Genomic DNA, 21,911 nt, shown 5'->3' with positions numbered 1-21,911 from the left:
GCACAGGGCCAGCTCTCCACGTCTGCGGACTTGGTTGGGCTGCGGAGAACAGGGGGGCCAGGTCAGTGCTCGCAGAGGAGAGGGGCCTGGCAAGAAATGGAACTTGGCTAGGCCTGGAGTGGGGAATGTGCCTTCAGCCGAGCACGGTGCCAAGCACGTTGGAGGCTCCTGGGGGCAGAGTGGGCGTGGGGGGTGGGGGTGGGGTCCCATGCTGTTGCCAGTGCCCTCTTGGCCGGCAGTGTCTGGGTGTCTGCCCCCAGCAGGCTGCCCCCTACAGGTGGTGCCCGCCAGGCTGCCGTCGTGCATGTGCTTCTGTCTCCCGGGGCTCTCCCAGCTGCTTTGGTCCTCGCTGCCTCCCTCTCCTGTGCCTCCCCACCATCTCCTCTTCCCAGAGACTCCTCTCAGCCCGCTGCTCTTTGTACCTCACAGCCTGTGGGAGGAGCAGGCCCCCTCCATGATCTGCCCTGGATGCCCCTACCCCTTGTCACGAGTTCTGAACTCCGGACACCTTGACCTTGCTGTCATTCTGCAGCTGTACTGGCTCTTTCCAAATTCAAGCCTGTATGGTATTTCCTTTGCCTGAGAGCATCTACTCCCTGGTCTTCTAATGAAATTCACCTTGTTCCTAAACTTGTAGCATTTTGGACGTTTTGCCCCCATGGCTCCTCTGGCTACCTCTAGGCTCCGTTGGACACCTCCTGATCTGGCTTCCATGCACTGAGTTCGTATTCTAAGACCACTTGCCTATTGTCTTATAACCAACTCTTTATGCACCTGTCTTCCTCACTAGGCCCCATCTCTGCATCCCCAGCACCTAGGGCAACCCATGGCTTCTGCTTAGGCACCAGTAATTGTTGCTGAATGAATGAGTAAAGGATTAAGGAAGAAGACAAACACCATTCTCTGCTTTTAATATTATAAGGCCAGCCCACAATCCACGTGCACCCACAATGGCATTTCTGTCTAGAGTGGGAAGCCGCCCAGCCCAAGGGCCTTGTCTGTGTGTTTGCCGACCTCCTCCTGCCAGGCCTGTGTCTGGGGGACCTTGGTATGCTGTATTCTCTTGTTTACAGACCCTCTCGAGCCCTCGTGACAGCTGGGCCGGCCCTAGTTCCTCGACGCTTGTCGTCTTGCACTAGCTTTGGATTCTGGAAAAACAGCTATTGCTTTGGAAAATCAGCCCTAACTTATTTTTGTTCCTTTGAAACTTAAATGACTTTCCAAAGAAATGCCTGAGGTTAGAGTGGTGCACAGGGAAAGGCTGATGGCCAAGACCCCGGCGAGCTATTTTCGTGATGTGAATGAATACCCATCGCGTTTTTCCTTCCATCAGCCTATGCACTTGTTCCAAACAGCTCACAGCTTGGGCTTACAAAGCACAGACTCCTTTTGTCCATCGGGAGGAGACCCATGTGCATCTGTGACTTTCTGTATGTCTGACCCAGGTAGATCCTGTGCTTCCAGCAGGTACTGGCAGTAGAGAGAAATTTTGAGAAGTTGCTGTCTGTCACCTATGTAGGGGAAAGACCTCTGGTGACTAAACGAAGGAAGACTTTAAAGTTTGGTGTCTAAGGACAGGTGGGAAGGTCATGAAATCTAGGGAGGCGTGTGCTTTGAATTTTTTGCTCTGTGCTCTAATGTCATGTGGCTAGATTACACTAATATTAGTCATCTAATTTGCAGCACCACGAATTAGATGTTTTTGGTGGTGCTAGCTAAATCTGTTGTGCTTTTCTGTCCCCCCCCCCCAACCTTTTACTAGTTATTATTTCTAGAACTACAGTATCTGGCTCATAGCAAGATCGACCAGGTAATGCTGACATCAGCCAGGGTGTATCTTTGAACAGTTTGTATGTATTTCTTTTTAGCCAGTGAGGGGAGTGGGGTGTTGGTGGGGAGGCAGAGATTGCCAGCAAGACAGCATGGCCGGGTCAGAAGATATGATTGTACGTCTTCTATAGATGATTTATGTTTAGCACTCATTATTACGCTTAGGGTGTTTAACATCTTAAAGGAATTTTATTTTTCCCTCTCGGCACCCATCCCCCCCTACCCTGTCCTCATTGCCACGGAGCTCACCTCTGCCTCCACCTACCTTTGCAGGTGTGACATTTCTCTAGGTACTTGATGGTGTTCTCCTGCATCCTCTCCTCACCACTGCTCTACACGGCTCCTAAAACATGGGGGAAAATGAGGACGAGAAGCAGACCCAGGCCGGGCAGGTTTTCGAGAACTTTGTCCAGGCTTCCACGTGCAAAGGCACCCTCCAGGCCTTCAACATCCTCACGCGACACCTGGACCTAGACCCTCTGGACCACAGAAACTTTTATTCCAAGCTCAAGTCCAAGGTGACCACCTGGAAGGCCAAAGCCCTGTGGTACAAATTGGACAAGCGTGGATCCCACAAAGAGTATAAGCGAGGGAAGTCTTGTATGAACACCAAGGTAAGGAAACACCCTGGGCGGACATCTCTTACCCGAGTGGGGTGTGTGGGTTGGCTCGTTGGGAGGTCAGGAAGCTGTTGCCGTCTTGCCATCCTGAGGTTCCTAAGAGGCATGGGTGTGTATTCTCAGTTTGCTCGGTTCAAGGTTTCTTTTGTACCTGCACAGCTTATCCTGGGTGGGAGCTCGTGTCTTATCATGGTGGCCTCAGCTTCTCTTCTTGTGCCCTCTCCAAAGCAGACGGAATAAAGGCATGCCTGGCATTATCCTCCTTCTACTATTACCATTTCCACTACTACTTCTAGTAGTTACTATTTATTGAGCAACTTTTTTGTGCCGGGCACTTTATAAACGTGGTCCCAATGAACACTACATGGTCCTTTGGGTCATTTTAGAGCTATGGAAACCAAGAGTCCATTATCTTCCCCAAGATCACACAACAAGAAGGCGACCTTGGTCTGTCTGGTTCTAGAGATTGTGTCCTAAATTCCACTCCCCTGGGAGCCAACATTGTAGAAAGCTCCCTTGACTTTAATTGGCTAAGAAATAGGTCTTTGGTCCTTACTGCCTTTTCCTCCCTCTCTCTTTCTCTCCTGCCTTCCTGCCCTCTTCCCCAGGATGCATTTCTGTGCTCAGGATCTCACGTGCAGTTAACCCTCCACAGCTGGTTACTTCCCCCATTGTTTGGCCATAGGCAACCTCGGTGAACATGGCCTAGGAAGCGCATCACCTCTCTTCTAGCACCGCAGTGCCCATTGCCGAATGGGCAGCCGGAAGTCATGACTTCCCGGCTGGCCCCTGGGGGCTGTCAGCCCTGGGCAGTGGTCCAGGCCGTATGTTTAGGTTAAAAGTGAGCGTGCTGAATTTAGACCTCACAGGAGGTGGTTCAGCCAGAGCCCTTGGAATTTTAGTCAGTGCCAATCCCAGACAAGAGGATTGAACTCTCCATGGCGATCAGGAGTGTTGTGTTTTTGTTTTGGTGATGAGGAGCTGTTGAGTGTACCGTGGGAGACGGCTGCTTTCTCCTGTCCCTGGGGACACGGCTGCCAGAGCTCCTCCGGGTCTGGGGCGCGCTGACTTTATGGGGCATAAGAAGAGCATTGCACCAGGCCAGCACTCCAGCCCAGAGCTCTCGCCATCCAGGCGGTGTCTGCCCGTAACCCACCAAGCTTCAGCCCTGTGCAGAGAAGATGAAAGCTTTAAAGAAAAACGAGAGCAAGGGGTGTAACTGGTATCCGAGGCAGCACCCGGGCCTAGCTGCTGTAACTTCATGGCTCTGGGAGGCTCTTCAGACACAGAGAGGGGGGAACTGTTTGTTTTCAAAGCATCAGCCTTTTCAGTAGGTACATTTGGCGGCGTTCTTTTAGAAAGGTCCCAGAGAGGCCAGGTGACCGAGCTGCAAGATGTTTGCTCAGGGAGATTTTTAGAGGCCTTATTTTATTAGGAAATGTGGTGGCCTCATGCACTCACGAGTTTCTAGCTGTTGAGGGGACTCTCTTGGAGATCTGAAGACAGACCTTCAGACGGAGTGAGCCAGCAGGGGCAAGGGATGGAGACTTGACCGCCAGGATGTTGGGCATTTTTCAGAAATCACTGGTTGGTTGCCTAGCCTGTCTGGCCGGCCCCTATTTTACAAGGTTTGATGGGTGGAACGAGAAGAGTCCTTGTGGACTCTTGTGGTTGGCAGGTCACCCCTGGGGCCTGAGGTACAAAGGGAAAGCACTAACATCTGTAGTCAGTGATGCTGGGTGAGAGTGTATCTTGCTCAGAATTTTATACCTTGTGGGAGGAGGAACACAGACATTTCAGATGTGTGGTAGCCGGATGACATAGATCCTGAAGTGTGGAAGACACCTTTGAAAATGTGCTCTAGGGGCACCTGGGTGGCTCAGTGGGTTGACTGTCCGACGTTGGCTCAGGTCATGATCTCACGGTTTGTGGGTTCGAGCCCTGCATCGGGCTCTGTGCTGACAGCTCAGAGCCTGGAGCCCGCTTCGGATTCTGTGTCTCCCTGTCTCTCTGGCCCTCCCCCACTCGTGCTCTGTCTGTCTGTCTGTCTCTCTCTCTCTCTCTCAAAAATAAACATTAAAAATTTTTTTTTGAATTATAAAAAAAAAAAGAAAATGTGCTGTAAGTATGGCTGTGACTGTGTGAGGTCACTTGAGCTGCACACTTCAGAAACCCAACTCAAACCTAAACAAAAAGGGAAATCATTAACTTGTATAAACAGGGAGGTCCAGACACTCAAAGTCTTTCCCATCCTCTGTCCTTCCATGTATCCCTTGGATGTTTTGCTCTATGTTGGCTCCATTCTTCCCTCCTGCAAACACATTTTCTCCATGTTGGTGGCCTGTAGTTCATATCTTTATAGGTGTGTGACCCAAAGACTGGATTCTCTGTCCTCCTGCCTAATGCAGATTACAATCTCAGGGAAGGATTCTGATTGGCCCATCTCTGGACCAATTATTGTGCCCAAACTGAGGGAAACGGCTACTGTCTTTGGTGGCCCTTTCAAGTATCACATGATTGATATGAGGGAGGCGCAGGTTCCTAAGGTCATAGAGGTGTGAGACAGATAAATAACAGGTGTCTTCCGTAGTAGACTATTTGCATTCCGGTTATGGTATAGTCTCTCTCCATACTGGATTCATGTGGATGGGTAATGCCCTGCTGTAAGAGCATAGAGTTTATATCCTCCTTGTTGTGAGTCAAACAAAACACAGAACGTGGCTCCTCTCTCTCCTGACATGAACAGACACTGTCTCGCTCACACACCCCACTTAGGTATCCTTGGGTGTAGTGGTTTATGCTGAGCATCAGCCGGACAAGAAATGCTGGGTTTTAGCATGTACATGGGTGATCATTAATGCTGAGCCGTGGAACACAGCTGTGTCAGGTACTAGGCATACAGCCAAGATCCTGGTCAGGCCACAATTAGAGTAGAAATTCATGAAATTTAGCCAGAAGCCCCACCTTTCCACGGATGTGGACACATCTGAGCACCATCTGGAGTGGATTTGGGCTTCAGCATTTCACAGGCATTTATCAGCAGCTACCATGTGCTTAGCATTGTGCTGCTGTCTCTATTCCAGCAGTGAGTGGTGTGTGTGTGTGTGTGTGTGTGTGTGTGTGTGTGTGTGTGTGTGTGTGTCTTGGCAGTGGGGGTTGGGAGAGATGGACCAGGATCTGTTTGGAGAAGAAAGTCTCTGGTGGAGTTGCCAGGAGACCAGGAGAAAATCAGACAGAGTTGTTAGAGCAGTGGCTTTAATCTAACTTGCACAATCTCACTTGGGATCATTGTTTATTATTGATGATTAGTTATGAGGGTTTTGTCAGGCACTTAATCATTCTTTCTCTGGGTGTGACTTGTTTGGATAAGGATAGAGTGAACCAAGGATTGAGCCGAATTAACTCTTTTTGGACTATTATTGGCTCTGCTTATGGCAGGACCCAGATCAAATGTCACGTCCACCTATGGAATGTTCCTGGGGAAAATAGCTCGGGAGGGAAAAAAAATACAAAGTTTAGTATGGGAATTGCCATCATTGCAAAATTGTTGAGTCTGGTCTTTTATTTTATATGTACCCAATACCAGAAGGGACTTGAGAGAATGTTGTGTACAATCTCTACATTTGACAGGTGACATACACAGGGACCCAGGACCCTGAAGTTATTTATGTGAAGCTAGCAGGTGGCATTGACAGGATTTCGGTGCTGTTGATTGGTTTTGCTCAAATATTCTTTGGTTCATTCACTTGATCTTGGCCAAAAGGCCGAGAAGCGATTCTTCTTTCGTTCATTCATTCAGCAGGTATTTCGAGTGCCCTGTGTCTTACTAGGCACCTGACAGGAGAGATGGCTTGAAAGGTAAATAAGAAGTGGCTCTGAGTGGTTCAGGAGATAGAAACATAATTATGTCTATGTTTCTTAACTTACTTAGTCATTCACAAGGTGAATAATGATTGAGTAGCTACTGTGTGCCAGGCACTCATCTAGGTACCAGTCAGCCACTAAATAGCTCTGTGGCCTTGGGAAGGTTACCTAAATCCCCGATCCTCAGCGGTATTCTCTGTAATATGAGGATAAGAATGGTCCCTCTCTCATGGAGTTGCAGTGAGGATTAAATAAGACAGTCTTTGTGAAGTATTCAGAATGCTGCGTAGTACATCATAAGTGATCGGCAAGTGTTGAGCCATTATTTTCAGTGCTTTCCTAAGTGTATGAGACAGGTGTGAACACTGTTCTGCAAGAGTACAGAAAAGCAATGAGTAAGTATGACTGGAGCAGTCTGGGAATGCTTCCTGGAAGAGAAGGTGTGATTTGGAGCTTGACATCGGAGTAGAAGTTTGCCTTGCTGAGCTGAGGGAACACAAGGCAGAGAGCTGTATTCCCGGAAGACTATGTTGCTGTGTAACAGGAACGAAGGGGTGGATGAGGAATGGGGAGAGGGGAGGGGGTGAGGGCCAGAGAAAGCAGAATTGATGGATGCAGGGGCAGGCCAGAAAGAACGGCCTCCTGGGGCCAGGATGTGAGGAGAGGGTCTCGCAGTCAGAGGACCTGGGGGACCATTGAGGATGGGCTCCAGATTCCCAATCCAGGGTTTCTCCTCCCACCCTCCCTGGGGTTGCTCAGTAATCACAGATAACCAAGGCAGACCAGAAGGCATTTGTACATCACCGCCATAAAAACATGCTTGCAGGAAATGACTCATGGGCTCTTGTCACCAGCAGGAATGGGGCCAGCCTATAAAATGAAAACTGTTGGGTTATCTGGTGAGAAGGAAATGTCTGTATTTTGGGAACATCCAGCAGGGTCACCCCATACCTTTTGTCCCTCACTGTGACCCTTGCCCATCTCTGCCTCTGCGGTGGCTCCCCAGTGGTGGGTGGCCCGGGCCTAGGTGATGCAACTGGTTCCCAAGCTTCATAAGCAGAGCACGGCAGGAGGCAGGGAGGTAGGGCAGGAAGGGTGAAGCTAGGAGGGAAGGCTGCTATCTCCTGGCCGAGATAAGGCTATCTGACATTCCGGACCTCTGAAATCACCCACCAGGGCCCTCGAAGCTGGGCTCTGCTGCACTGGCTGGGGCACGTCAGGTTCCCGTTTGCCTAATATGGACAGCTGCAGGCATAGCCAGCCGACAGAGCAGGGGATGGTCTCTGCAGGGTGAGACTCTGTCAGTGACCTCCGGATTTGTCCTCTTACCTGGAATGGCCTCCTGGCACTGGTTAGACACGTTTTTAAGCCTGGGTTACAATGGGCTTGGGTTAGTTCCTGTGCTTGTCACCTCTGCTCCACACGGAGGTTGCAGGCTCAGCATGAGAGCATGCGCTGGACATTCTATACGAGCTTCAGTGACTCCAATCCCCCAAATATTAAACCGAGATAAAAAGCTCTCTTTTTTGGCTGTCTTTGTGGGAAGTGGTTAATTTGGGTTCACTGTGGTTCATTTTTATAAGTACAGTTATAAAGACTTCTTTGTCTTTTTAAGGGAAAAAGAACGAATTAGTTTTCTTTAAAAAAAAAAAGTGTGTGCTTATGATTTTAAAAAAATTCAAGCAGGACAAGAACATGTACTAGGTGTATGAAATGTATCTTTTCCCCACACTCCCAGGTCCCAACCATAGAGGCCACCACCATTTCCACGTGCTCATGCTGACGGTCTACATGGGTATGCATGGCTGCGTGCATGCATTATGGATGTGTACATCCCCCCACTCCTGACTTTTTATGGAAAAACGTTTTGGTTTTTTGGTTTTTTGGGGGGGTGGTTATTGTTGTTTTTTACATACTGTGCATCTTGCTTTTTTCACTCAAATCTATCTTGGAGATTGTTTTATATCAGTTTGTGGGGCTCTCATCCTTTTATTATTTTCAGGGTTTTTTATGGCTTCCCGTCTCACAAGTTATTTTACTGCTTCGCTCGTTCAGAGTCTATTGCCATCCTAAATGGTGGTGCAGTACATTTCCGCACAGACTTTGTATATACATGAGAGCATGTCTGGGATAGTTGTGAGGATTTCTGAGCCCAAGGGTGTGTGCATCGCATTGGAAATATTATAGGCATTGTTGTGTTCTCCCTGGACCTTCTTTTGGGGGACGCTCACCACCAATGGGGCCAAGAAGAGCCCATCTCTGAAAGGGGGCTGCCACAGCAGGATATTGCCTACTTGGATCTTGGATCTCTTAGGCCTTGCTGAGTGGGCATTGGGATGGACACCCCTTGAGTCCTGGAGTCTGGGCGGGGTGGCCTCGAACAGAGCAGTCCAGTAGCAATAAGGCAGGGATGGCTGCCACCTCTGAAGCCATCTCAGTCACAGCCAAAACAACTGAATTGCTATTGTTATCACCCAACATCTGCATAGTGCTTTACAGTTGCAAATGTAGTTGTGTATACATGGTTTCTTTAACAGGTTTGCTTTATCAGTGAAGGTGAGTGCTCTTTAAAAGGGGAACCACTACAAGTGTGTATTTTTCTCTTCGAATTTCATCACATAATGGGAGCTTGTAGAGCCGTGGCCCACAGAAGATGTGCATGGCTTGTGCTGAACACAGGCCCCTTCCTGGCCTAGCTAACTTGTTCTCTGTGTGATCCAGTTTAAGCAAGCATCACCTTCTTCAGGGAGCCCTCCCTGAGTTCTTCTCTGCTTCCCCTTCTCTTATTCCATCTTCAGTCTGGGTTTTGTGCCCACTGGGGACTCCCAGACTCTGGTCCTACCAGATCTTGCTGATTGGTGTCCCCCGACCTTGGTTGTTTTTTGTGTCTCTTTCTCACTGTGGGCTCCTTGGGGACAGAGACATGCCTGGCTCATCCCCAGATCTCAAGCACCCAGTTGGTTTTTAAACCAGGTATCAGTAGAGTGATGGTGGCTATATTCTCTGATTCTCTAGGCAGGTGTTGTCTAATAGAAATATGATGCAAGCCACATGTAATTTAAAATTTTCTAGTAGCGACATTTAAAAAGCACCCAAAGTGGTGAAATTGATTGTAATAATATGTTTTATTTAATGTATCTGCAATATTATTTCAACCTGTAGTCAATATAAAAAAATACTGAGATATTTTACATTTGTTTTTTTAATTAAGTCTCTGAAATCCCATATGTATTTTACAGCTCATCTCAGTTCAGACTAGCCACATTTCAAATGTTCAATAGCCACATGTGACTAGTGGCTGTTAGATTGTATACAGCACTCAATGTTCCATCATACTTGTCACCTTGTAGAAGCAACGTGGCTGCTGCTGTTCCAGCCACCACATCTGCTTCCAAGACAGGAGGAAAGTAGAAGGTGCTGCCCTAGCTACAAACATTGCCTTATCATGTGTTTCCAGAAACCTCATTAAACTATGAGATCCATGGGGGCAGGAGTTGTTGTCTACACTTTGCTGATTCTCCAGCACCTAGAATAATCCCTGGCAAATGGTAGGTATTTGTCACAGGTTAGATCTTCAAAACCAGATGGTTAGAAGATTTTTGGGGTATAAGGTGTTCATTAGCAATCAACAGTTGTGAAAGCAATGGGAGAGGAAGTACCATTGGACAGAAGAAGACTGTACAAAGAGAACCAAATGCCTGCAGGTTCAAGCAGTTGGGTCATTTCCTACTTGGCATTTCAGCAGGTGAATTCTTCAAAAGACAAGGTAGGAGGCCACACAGACCTCAGGGTTACAGAGTGGTCAGTTTTGAGCTTCCAGTTCTCTCTATAGCATGTTGAACCTATATGAATACAAACAGTATACTATATAACATATAGTTACAAGAGTGCAGAGTTAAGGACGGTAAGTTGTAAATATAATAACATATACGTGTATTCTTTTATATATCACATATTACATAAAAACTCTTCACCTTAAACTTCAATGCAGCTTTTTGGGAAGAAAACCCAGATATGTTCCAACTTCAGAGCCTGCTCAGAGCCTTCAGCTGTATGTAACATATTTTACTTGCCACCTGACGTGCTCCCCACCTCCTCTTATGCATCATAGTCTTAAGAGATATAAATACAGCTTTGCAAGCTGTCACCAAACATTTGTCCATGGGAGTTCAGCAGTGGGAAGATTTTTTATTCTTACATCCTTTCTCTAGGAGAGAGCTGTCTAAATCTGAGGAGCATACATGGGAAAATTCCTTTATGTCCAAATCCACAGAATAAGCCCAGGGAAGTTTCCTTTACCTCTTCACCCAAGGAGCTAGCATGTCAGTGTTCACAGCTGTTTATTGCTTTCTCTAACTTTAAGAATGTGATCTCTTCATTTACTTTTCCCCCACCCCATTCCTCATGGCTTTTTTTAAAATTGTGGATATACATGAAATTTGCTATTTTAACCATTTTAAGTGTATAATTCAGTGACATTAATTACATTCACAGTATTATAGAACCATCACCATTTTCCATTTCCACAATTTTTCTTCACCCCAAACAGAAACTCTGTACCCATTAAGTGATAACTCTTTTGTCCCCTCTCCCCCTGGCCTTGGTAACCTCTGACCTACTTTCTGTCTCTATAAAATGTCCTATTCTAGGTATATCAGATAAGTGGAATCATATAATATTTGTTTTTATGTATCTGGCCCTTATCTCACTTAGCATAATGTTTCAAGGTTCACCCACGTGGTAGAATCCATTCCTCTTTTTCTCCAACCTTAATAATACATTTTATTTAACCCAATGTATCAAAACTATTACCATTTCAACATGTAATTACTGTAAAAACCATGAGTAAAATATTTTACACTTTTTAAACTAAGTTTTCAAAATACATTTTACTCTTATACCACATCTCAATTTGGAGGCTTAATTTTAATCACAAATACCTAGTCTGTATTTAGATTCCATAAATTTTAAGTAGAGAAAGGAGACTCACATATCCAAGTTATCCCAGCCATACTTAAAAGATTTCCAGTGATTGAATCCAGTATGAGAGTTTTTAAAATTTTTATTATGGTGAAATATACATAACACTTACCCTTGTAAGTATTTTTAAGTGAACAGTTCAGTGGCATTCGTGCATTTACATTGTTATGCAACCGTCACACCATCCATCTCTCAACCCTTTTTTTTTTTTATTCATCCAACCTGAAACATCCCAGACTGTACTCCGTAAACAATAATTCCCCACTCTCTCCTCCCCCGTCCCCTAGCAATCACCGTTCTGCTTTCTGCCTTTATGAATCTGACTACTCTAGGTGCCTTAATAAGTGGAATCATACAGCATTTGTCCTTCTGTGACTGGCTTATTTCGCTTTGCATAATGTCCTCAAGTTTTATCTACATTGTAACGTGTCAACTTCCTTCGTCCTGAAGGCTGAATAATTCCACACCGTACGTATATATACCACGTTTTGTTTGTCCATTTGTCCATCCATGGACACTTACTTTGTTTCTACCTTTTGGCTCTTTTGAATGATGCTGTTGTGAACCCTGGTGTACGGGTATCCATTCAGGTTCCTGTTTGCGGAACATCTGGGACATCTACTGAGGAGCAGAATTGTTGAGCCACGTAGTAATTCTGGGTTCAACTTCTGAGTAACAACCCAACTGTTTCCACCTGCTTGTGTTTACTTTAAATTGCCATCCCTGAGTTAAATTTCCCACAATTATTATTTCATTAAAGAAATCATTTCAAGTGTCTCCTACATACATGCCAGATACCAGGGATACCTCAGGAAAGAGAACAGAAAAAATTCTCTGCCCTCTTGTACTTTGTGTTCTTCTCAGTAAGAGGCAGAGCATGTGTGCGCGTGGTCAGTGCTAGGATGAAAATAAAGAGAAGAGAAAGCAAGGTGAGGGGGATGTGGGTGTCCGAAGCAGAGGTGGGTTGCTGTTTTATATAAGGACGTGCTGGGAAGGCTTCTGTGTGACAGTAACATTTGAGCCAAGAACTAAAGAAAGCGAGAACATGAGCATATGGCTCCTAGAGGGAAGAGAATTCTAGACAGCGGGAACAGCAGTAGGCACAGAGGTACCGACAAGTGAAGGTGCTGGGTATTTCTGGAAACAGCGAGAAGACTGATGAGGTTAGATGGCCCCAGGTGGGGTCCAGGAAGTGAGCCCAGACTGTGTGGGCCATGAGGCCTCTGGGAGGGCTTTGCCTTTTATTCTGACTGAGATACAAAGCCATGGAAGGCTTTGGCGTAGAGACCCACAAAACTCCACCATGAAAGGGACTGTATCTGAGTGATGCTGGAAGTGAAGGTAGACCAGTCTTCCAACTGTGTGTAACAGCTGTCTCAGCCATAAGGAATTTATTGCGTCCTGTGCTTGTTTGTCTTAGAAGGAAAGACGCAACAGATTAGGAAAAGGCTAAAACCAGCCTTGCTGCCCAGGTTTGGGCAGACCTGGTCATTCTGATTTAAAGTCTTGGAAAGAAAGAATCCTCTGGACGGTCCACAGAACTGAACCCTACCCATGAAGAAGTATTCTCATTAATTTACTCCTTTACTCCCTCATCGAGTGGCTGCTAAGGGCTGACTCTCTATGTTGGGCCCCAGAGAGAAAGATGAAGACACAGAACGCCCCTACACTTGCGGGGCTTTCTGTCCAGTTAGCAGGGAACAGAAGCACACAAAGATAACTTTATCCTGTCATCCCAAGAAGGACATTGTGCTGTGGGTATTGTGATAGACCTGGAGAAGGGAGTTGATTCTAGATAGGGTGACAGGGAGGTGGCATTTAAGCTGAAGTCTCTAGGTGAGAAGGAGTCAGGCAAAGAGTTGGTTGTTCAGAGAGGACAGCAAGTGCAAAGGCCCTGAGGTGGGAAAGCTCTTGGTCATTTGGAAGAAGCAGCCAGGCAGCCAAGACAGGGCTGGCGTGAGCCAAGGGGATGGTGATACAGGGGAGGTTGGGGTGGTGACTAGGAGGCAGATCATTGAAGGGCCTTCCATGTAGTCTGTTTTGCCAGTGTTTGCCTTTATTATGAGAACTCTCTTTGACTGCTTACTAAGTATTATGATGCTGCCTCTGTTTCTTCTTCTGTGAAGTGGGAATAATAATAGTTATTATCTTACAGGGCTGAGGTGAAGGTTATGTGGGAAATATACCTAAAGCACTTAAAGTACCTGGTAGCGGTTAATTACCTCCTTCTCCTTGAAAGGCTCCTGTTGCATTTGTGACACGACTTTCCTGATCCATCTTTGCAGGTGTCTTCGTGTTCTTTCTTCTTTTCCATAGTGCGTACCCCAAGGGCTTGGGCCTGACTCCTTTGCTTCTGCTGGGGGTGCTCTCTCAGGAGAAGCTTTTGCTACACTCAGCTGTCACTCCCCACAAAGATGACTGTCTATAGTCCCTACCTTCTTGAGCCCCATGGCCCCACGTAGGCACTTCTGGATGTCTTTAGGATGCCCCTTGGGCACTTTTAAGCCACATTCACCAACTTCTTTCTGACACCTGCTTCTCTTCCCGTTTCTTCACTTGCTCTCATCATTTCCTGAGTTGTGCTGTGCCTTCCTTTACAATTCCAATCACGCCTGTCCCTTCTCTCCGTTCCCACTTGGGAATGGCGGCAGTGACCTCCTACCCAGGTGATCCGGTCACCAGTCTCTGAACTCCCCTTTGCCTTTCTCCGTCTCCAGCCCTGCCACCCAGCGCTGTGGAGCCTTCCTTCAGAAATAAGGATCTGACTTCGGTTTGCTCAAATCTGTGGCTCCCCAGTGTCTGTCATACCCTCCAGCCCCCAGCTTGGCCTGGTGCCCTGGCTGATCATCCGGCTCCTGCCTCACCAGCCTGGTGTTCCAGAACAGCCTTCCCGCCTGTCCCATCCTAGCCACACCGCGCCCCTTGCTCCCCGCCTTCTCCCCCTCCTGCTCTGGCCAGCGGCCCATGGCCCCTCCCCCCCGAACCCTCTCCTCAGAGGCCCTTCGCCTGAGTGGTTCCAGCAGCTGCCACCTGCCACCTCTGCCCCGGCCACCCCTTCCCAGCACCCAGCACTGCTCGGCCTAAACTCCTCTGAAATGCTCCTCTCCAGTCACGACTCAGAGCTGCCACTGCTGTGGCCAGGCTGCCCTCACCGGACCTGTTGCCAGCCCAGGCCCCTGTCCTCTGCCAGCTCCTCCCTTGCCTCCCCTTGCCTTCATTTCCCTGCCTGTCCTGGAGCCCATGCTCGTTCCCCGCGGTTGTGTTGGGCAGCTTCTCAGTGCCCTGACTGCAGGCTGACCCTGCCTTGGGAGGTCTGCCCTGAACTCACCCTGGTGGAGAAGGTAGCAGAGTGGACAGGTGGTCTCAGGACCACCCTGTGCTGAGCGTCCTGGTGCAGCCTTGTAAGAAAGCCCAGCCAGTTTCTAACCCGCTCCCTTCCTCTGGCTCCCTATCCATCCCTCTGCCCCCTTCCTTTAAGCAGCCGTCGCTTCTCATGAAACTGATGGCATCAGATCTGTTTCTTCTCTTCTCAACCGAATTCTCAGGGAAGATGACCTCTGTACCCCTTCCTCCATGGCTTCACCTCCATCTTGTTCTAGCTTCCTTCCTATCACACCAGTAGAGACGATTTTTTTCAGGGTCACTGGGGGCCCTGCAGACCATGACGACTGGTGTATCCTTGCCTACTCGGCACCTTGCGGACGTTGGACGTGGCGGGGTCACCATCTCCTTGAAAGTCTTTTCCCCGGAGAGAGGTGCCTGGGTGAAGTCCGCGAGCCCTGGCCCTTGGGGAAGGGGAGAATGTAGGTGATGCTCCCTTGCAAGGAACTGTAAACCTGGTTATCACCAGGTTTAAATTCTTCCAGTGTTTCCATGCTTTCTTGGCAGGAGGGGTTGCCATGAACAGCACATCACTGGCCTTTGTGCTGCTGCTGCTGCTGCTGAACTCAGCGGCAGGTGTGGGTGGTGTGGATTTACGAGCCCTGCGAGTGCTGCCGGAGCCTTTTGTATTCTCCCCTCTCAGATTTACTCCAGGGCTCCAGACCGTACTGAATGACTTCTCCTTTATTAGAACTTACTGATGCATCACAATGGCATAAAGCTTTTCTGCTTGTGAAGCAATTTTGCCTCTAGCATCTCACTTGATTCTCGTACCAACTCGGTGAGGTAAAAAGGGCTGGGGTTACCATCCCTACTTTCTACATGGGGAAACTGAGGCTCAGCCAGATTAAGGGACTTGCCTGGAATTTCATGGGGATAAATGGAAGAATGCAAGAATGTTCAAAACCAGGGGTCCCAGACTGCGGTGCCCAGTTAATTGACCTTTGGGTGAGGACCTCACTGTAGGCAGTGACTGTCAGAAATACGATGTCCATCGTACCTCCAACCACACTGTTTCTTCAGCACTTAGTACTGAGTGTCAAAGATAGGGTGGGGAGGGGGGACTCAGATGTCATTCTTACTTTATTTTCAAAAGAAATCCTGCCTGAAATATTTAAGGTGGACAACAGCATTACTTTGTATTTATGAATTCATGATTTTAGAATTTCATATTTGACTGTTGGCTTATTAGATGTTCTCAGCTAATGTCCCGGTACATGAAACCCTTTAGATGGATGTGGCAGTTTGAGATTTGGGGTTAAAGATGGCATTTTCAGCCTTATATCAGCTTCAGCAAATAATTTATTTCATTTTATTTACACAAATGTAAAAAGGAGGAGTTTCAAGTAAGTTTTTAACAGCTCGCGTTGCAATCTCTCTGATGCAATAATTCATTATTTCAAACAGTCGGTTAGGTAGATCTATCTAACTTGTTTTAGGATTCAACTTTGAAACACAAAGTTTCTGATCTGCAAAATGAAGGTAATATTACCCCCTTTCAAGGAGCTGTTGTAAGTAGAAAATGCATCCACCTAGATGAGGGCCCACAATGTTGTAAGCATTCAGCAAATGGTAACTTCTTATTTTGCCCCACAGGTTTGGGGAAAAGGTTTACAAGTGCCCCCTGTGCTGGGGATTCATGGCAGTGCTGCTCTGGTCTGTGGTTTTTTGGGTTGGGGGGTTGTTTTTTCTTTATTTTTTTTTTCAGAGCAGTTTTAGGTTCACGGCAAAATTGAGGGGAAGGTACAGAGATTTCCCATATACTCCCTACCCCTACGCATGCACAGCCTCTCCCGTTATCAACATCCTGCCCCAGAGTGGTATATTTATTACAATTGATGAACCCACACTGACACACATCGTCACCCAAACTCCACATTTACCTTAGGGTTCACTCTTGGTGGTGTTCATTCTAGGGGTTTGAACAAATGTATAGTGTCCTGTGTCTGTCATTATGGTATCAGACAGAGTGTTTTCATGTCCTAAAAATCCTCTGTGCTCTGCCTGTTTATCCCTCTTCCTGAACCTTCCCGGCCACTGGCGACCACGATCTTCTTACAGTCTCCACAGTTTGACCTTCTTTTCCAAAACATCACATAGTGGCGATCGCATAGTAGGTAGCATTTTCAGACTGGTTTCTTTCACTCAGCAATATGCATTTACATTTCCTCCATGTCTTTTCATGGCTTGGCAGCTTGTTTCTTTTTAGGGCTGAACAATAATCCATTGTCTAAAGGTAGCACAATTTTATCCATTCACCTAGCGAATGGACATTTTGGTTGCTTCCAAGTTTTGGCAATTATGAATGAGGTCACTATAAACATTGCTGGGCAGGTCTTTGTACGGACATAAGTTTTCAACTTCATTGGGCAAATACCAAGGGGCCGATTGCTGGGTCATATGGTAAGAGTAGGTTTAGTTTTGTAAGAATCTGACAAACTGTCCTCCAAAGTGGCTGTACCAGTTTGCATCCCCACCAGCAACGGATGAGACTTCCTGTTCCTCCACATCCTCGCCAGCGCTCGGTGTTGGCGGTGATCGGTTTTGGCCACTCTGATAGCCATGTTGTGGTATCTCATTATTGTTTTTAATTTGCATTTCCTAATGACAAGTGGTGGGGAGCATCTTTTCATATGCTTATTTGCCACCTGTTCTGTTATGAGGTTTTGTTTTGTTTGTTTTATTTTCAGGAGTCTCTGAACTGGGGTGTCATTTTCTGGGACAGACAGAACGGGACATTCAGGAGCTTAGCGTCCATGGAGAGACTGTAGACTGGCCCTTTCTCCAGTTTTTATTTTCACCCACCTCTAAACTGAACTGTAGCATTGTCCCCAATCATGAATGTAGGCAGCACACCTGTATTAAGGGTGCCTGTGCCTTTATCACCAAAATAAATCACAGATGTTTCCAATTGTCCTCATCACTGTCGCAGGTTCCTTAGTCTCTGGTTTACACTTAAGGCTGTTTGGAAATCATGTAAGGTGTTAGACTTGGGGCTAGATCTTATTATTTAATATATTATTAGATATGTTACATGTGTTAACATTTTGCTTTGTGCATTTAAAGATACTATTCTAAGAAGGGGTCTGTAGGTTTCACCGGGTTGCCACAGTGACCTCTGGCGCACACAAGGTTAAGGACCCCTGGTCTGATGACCCTTAGGAACTGGGGATCAGGAGCTGTGTGGGGCTTGCCTGTGCATGGCAGCGGGGCATGCTAGGAAGAGCCTGGGAGCGACTCAGGTCAAATCTCAGCTCTTTCACTTACTAGTTCGTGACCCGGGGCCAATCACATCAGTGGCGTGAGTCGCAATTTTCCTCTTCTGTAAAACAGCGATGTTAAAACCTACCTTACTCGCTTCGGCACGCACATCAAGCACCCTTGCTAGCACAAAGGAAGTCCTCAAAAGTACAATTCTTCTTTCCCTTCCTCCCTGTCCTCTTCTGTCTCCTCTTCTGTGACACGCAAGGTTCTAGCAGATGGCCTCTTCAAGGCCTCTTCTAAATGTGGTATGATCGTGCGTCTTTCTTTTAATTAAGGCCAGACCAGGTGGTCCATTGTTGTTCAAGTCAGAGCTGGTGTCCTCATGCCCCATGGGATTACCAGCCTCCTTTCCCAGAGCAGCAGTGAGAACCGCGGGCTCTCAGACCTTTTCTGGCCCTTCCTCAGTCCACCTTGGCATTCTCTGGCTCCCCTCCAGGCTGCCTCATGGGTTGGGAATGCGTGGGCCGATCTGCCCGGAGTGCCTGCGATAGGGCCTTTGGCATAGCGTGTTCTGAGATCAGTGCCGACACTTCGTGTCTGGAACAGCTGATAGCAGACCTGGGAAACCCATTAATCAGTGTCCTCGGTGGCTCCCCTCTCCCGGCTTCTCCATCTGCAGCCTCAAGCCAACTGTCCTGAGGTGGAAAAACGTAGCCTATTGTTATTTTGGTGAGAAGGTGCTAAAGTGACAGAATGCTTCATTATATAGGAAGTAGGAGTATGGGGGGGGGAAACGTGGCCAGATGCCATCATGACTCCACATCCTGCTCCTTTTTTGTTTGACTTCGTTAAGCACTGAATCAAAAAAGGCTTTGTGGTCACTGAGTTCAGATGGCATGTGTTATGGTTTTGTTTTCTGTTGTTTCACTATCCTGGGCCTTGGAACCATACTCTGTTTCAGCCCAGTCTTCAGAGTAGGTGAAAATGTCCGGTGTGCCGGCTTGAACGTGGCCCTCTTTGTTAAAATGATTGCTGGAGCCTTGGCCTGATGGGCATCAGCAGGGGAGAATCACTGTCCATACCCTGCATATCCTCCTGCCTACTCCAGCTCAGAGCCCAGAATCTCACCACCTCTGCTCCGTCCAGGCCTACAAGAGAGTGGAGTGTGAGGAAGCAACTTTCTGAAACTGAGCTGAGCCGAAAGGGGTTGGTGTTGTGTCTTCTGTCTTCGATATCGCCGGTGGGATGCAGGCTGGGACTGTCAGGGCTGTGTGACCTTCAGCATGGTGCTTAGCCTCTCTGTACCTCAGTGTTCTCAACTGTAAAATAGAGAAGGCAGTGGTTACCCAGAGAATCGGGTGAGTAGGAGACCTGAAGAAATTCATACAGTAAAGCACTTAGAATAGTGTCTGCACAGAGTAAGGTTACTGCCTTGGTCATGATGACCAGTTGCCAGAGCAAAGGAAATCTGAACAGCGGGGCTCTTGAGACCTCGGCTGGCCCTGTGGCCTGTGAGCCACTTCCCTGTCCACCTTCCTCCTAGTGATGTCCGTGTCCCAGGGGAGGGCCGTACCCACGCACCTGCCCATGGAGGCTGTGCATTGGAGCTCAGCCGCCGCCCTGCAGTCCCAGGCCAGGAGAGGTAAACTGGAGAAAGGGCCAGTCTACAGTCTCTCTGTGGGACGCTGAGCTCCTGAATGTCCCGTTCTGTCTGTCCCAGAAAATGACACTCGGGTTTCATGATGAAATCGTCTAGGCTCTCCAAGAGAGGTTCCGGACATTATAGGAAGCCAAGCCCACCCCTAGGCCTTTCCGCATTTTTACTGATGCAAGAGTGAGCTTCAGGGAATGGCTTTAGGGATCCCTCCCTTCAGGCTGTTAGGAGAAGCGGGTTGGGCAGAGCTTAATTTAGGGGGTTAATAGCAACAGTGGTAACCAGTGCACAGTAGGTCCTATGGTTTTTAATTTCTGTCAAGCCCGGGGGGCTGGTAAAGCTACCTTAAGTGCTCAGCCTCTAGGTGCCCAGAATCTGTCCTGTCAGCTGGGCCTTTTGAATATCTCTGCCTTACATGTTTACAAAGCAAGAGGGGAGGAAGCAAGGTTTCATGTGGCCTGGAAAGTTATAAATAAGGTCATTGGCCAAAGGAGGGATTCCTCACCTGTCTCTCCCAAGATTCCTCCTGTTTCATGAGGTGTTTATAAAGGACCTAGAGCAATAATTAGCTTTTACTCAAAACACACACAAACGCGCACACACACACGCACACACACACACACACGTATACTTAGGGTCATGATGTCAGTGTTCTAGATGCTGGAGAGAAAGCAGTGAGCTCTTAGTAAATGGTTGCTGCTAGAATAAAACCATTATTTGGTGCTGGAGGGAATATTCCAGAAATATTCCACATTTTATCAGTTCTAGAGCACTTTCCCATACAGAAGACCTTCCTTGTCTGCATCCTTTCTTGTTCTAAGCCTCTCATACTTCCAGTCCAAATGACAGAATCTGGCCATCTCTGAGCCGTCCCCTGCTGTGTTGGCTGGGGCTGGAATCTGAGCCTCTTGGCAGTTCTGTGATGTGGGTAGATATTTCTGGTACCATTTCATGGATGAGCAGACTGAGGCTAGGGGAGCCCGGGATCCCAAAATGGAGGAGGACTTCAGTTCTTGGTTCAGGTCAGGTTAGTGTTCTTTGACTACACTGCACTGCTCGGCTGTCTCCGGGGAGGTAGGCTGCAAGGATGTCCAGATGCGGAAAAGGAGAAGTTCTGCGCCCTCTAGAGGCCTGGAGGATACCAGGGTGACACCCTGTACCCTGGCATGCTTCCCCTAAAGTGCTTCACAGCGAGCCCCAACCCCCACCTGCAATCATGTTTCCAAACTGCGGCCAGAGACCTTGAAATCCTACATCTTCTTCAGCATGGAGCATATGCCTCCCAGCACATAGTAGGTGCTTTGCAAAGGAGTCCCGGAACTAGAAGGTGGGCTGAGTTGCTTTGACGGGTGGGGGGGGGGGGGGGCTTGGTTCCTGGCGCTGGCTGGGGTTTTCTTCCTTACTTGGGGGTTGGCAGCTCTGGAGCCAGCTGCAGGGGGAGGCGATCCCTTATGGGCTTAATTGGAGCCGGCACTTTTGCTGGAAACTGTGGGAAGCAACAGAGAGCTCTCCAAGTGCTTAAAAAATGGGTTTTGAAAAACAAACAAGACCTTGCCCACGCAGGGATGAAGTAGAGGTTAGATACAGCCTTCTTTTTTTTTTTTTTTTGGCTTAGTTGAATAACATACTAGAAGGAACTCTGTAAGCCGGCCCCAGTCCCTTGGAAAGACAGCCACATGTTTGTCGACAGGATGTTATACTCTCTGTATTAAGAGTCAACTTAATAACTGTTTATAAAACTTTATAACTTATAGAGCCCTTTTCACATGTATTCTGTGTGTGTGTGTGTGTGTGTGTGTGTGTGTAAATACCCTATGTAACCTTCCCCTTTAAGGCTATTAATAATACACATACTCTATAGTGGAAACAACACAGGTTGGTTTTCAGTCTCTGGGCCTCAGCTTTCCCTATCTACACAATGGGGATGACAGATTCTATTAGGGGACATGGTGCGAGAGAATGTGCCTCTCCCTGGTTCAGGGGACCTGGTGGGAGCGTGGGGAGCAGGAGTGGAGTTAACTCTGAGAGTGGTGAGCAGTTCAGGGGTGCCCAGCACAGCTGGTGGAACCCAGACATCAGCTAAGGGGAGGTACTCTTCTGGAACTACTTGCTCAGAGGGTGGGATGGGCCTCTTCTTGGAGGCAGGCAGGAGATTTGCAGGCCCCGAGGACCCACGGACAGCCAAACTGCAGGCTACCCTCCAAACCTAGTTCTCAGGGATATGTGACCGGGCCTCTGGCCACCACCATACTTCTTGTCAAGTGGGGCCTCTGAGTGGGAAGGTGTGTTTCTCCCCAGAGAGTACGAGAGAGCAGTGACCCAGTCTCGGCAGAGCTGGGGTAGACAGCATCATCCTGCTCCCCGCTGGAGGCCCGGTG

At 47.9% G+C, this 21,911-nt stretch overlaps 1 protein-coding gene and 1 long non-coding RNA gene across 12 annotated transcripts in view; one reads left to right on the top strand and one right to left on the bottom strand.

Annotated features, from left to right (window-relative positions):
• MICAL2 (microtubule associated monooxygenase, calponin and LIM domain containing 2) overlaps nt 1-21,911 on the top strand; it is a 228,256-nt gene that overhangs the window by 47,295 nt on the left and 159,050 nt on the right. For all 11 annotated transcript variants that reach the window (XR_008290465.1, XM_027073130.2, XM_027073127.2 and 8 more), the window contains exon 3: nt 2,104-2,444. Coding sequence is in view for 10 of the 11 variants with exons in the window: in XM_027073130.2 (XP_026928931.2) it covers nt 2,181-2,444 (264 nt within the window). In the remaining variant the exon portion in view is untranslated. The remainder of the gene's footprint in view (nt 1-2,103; nt 2,445-21,911) is intronic.
• LOC128311825 (uncharacterized) lies at nt 15,965-18,969 on the bottom strand. Its single transcript, XR_008290466.1, has 2 exons — nt 18,025-18,969; nt 15,965-17,636 (listed from the first exon to the last, which is right to left on the bottom strand). It is a non-coding gene; the product is annotated as an uncharacterized LOC128311825 (long non-coding RNA).

Source organism: Acinonyx jubatus, chromosome D1 (assembly GCF_027475565.1).
Source record: "Acinonyx jubatus isolate Ajub_Pintada_27869175 chromosome D1, VMU_Ajub_asm_v1.0, whole genome shotgun sequence".
NCBI classification, from domain to species: Eukaryota; Metazoa; Chordata; class Mammalia; order Carnivora; family Felidae; genus Acinonyx; species Acinonyx jubatus.
The sequence above is the reverse complement of the archived record's forward strand: the minus strand, read 5'-3'. Positions and strand labels throughout refer to the sequence as shown.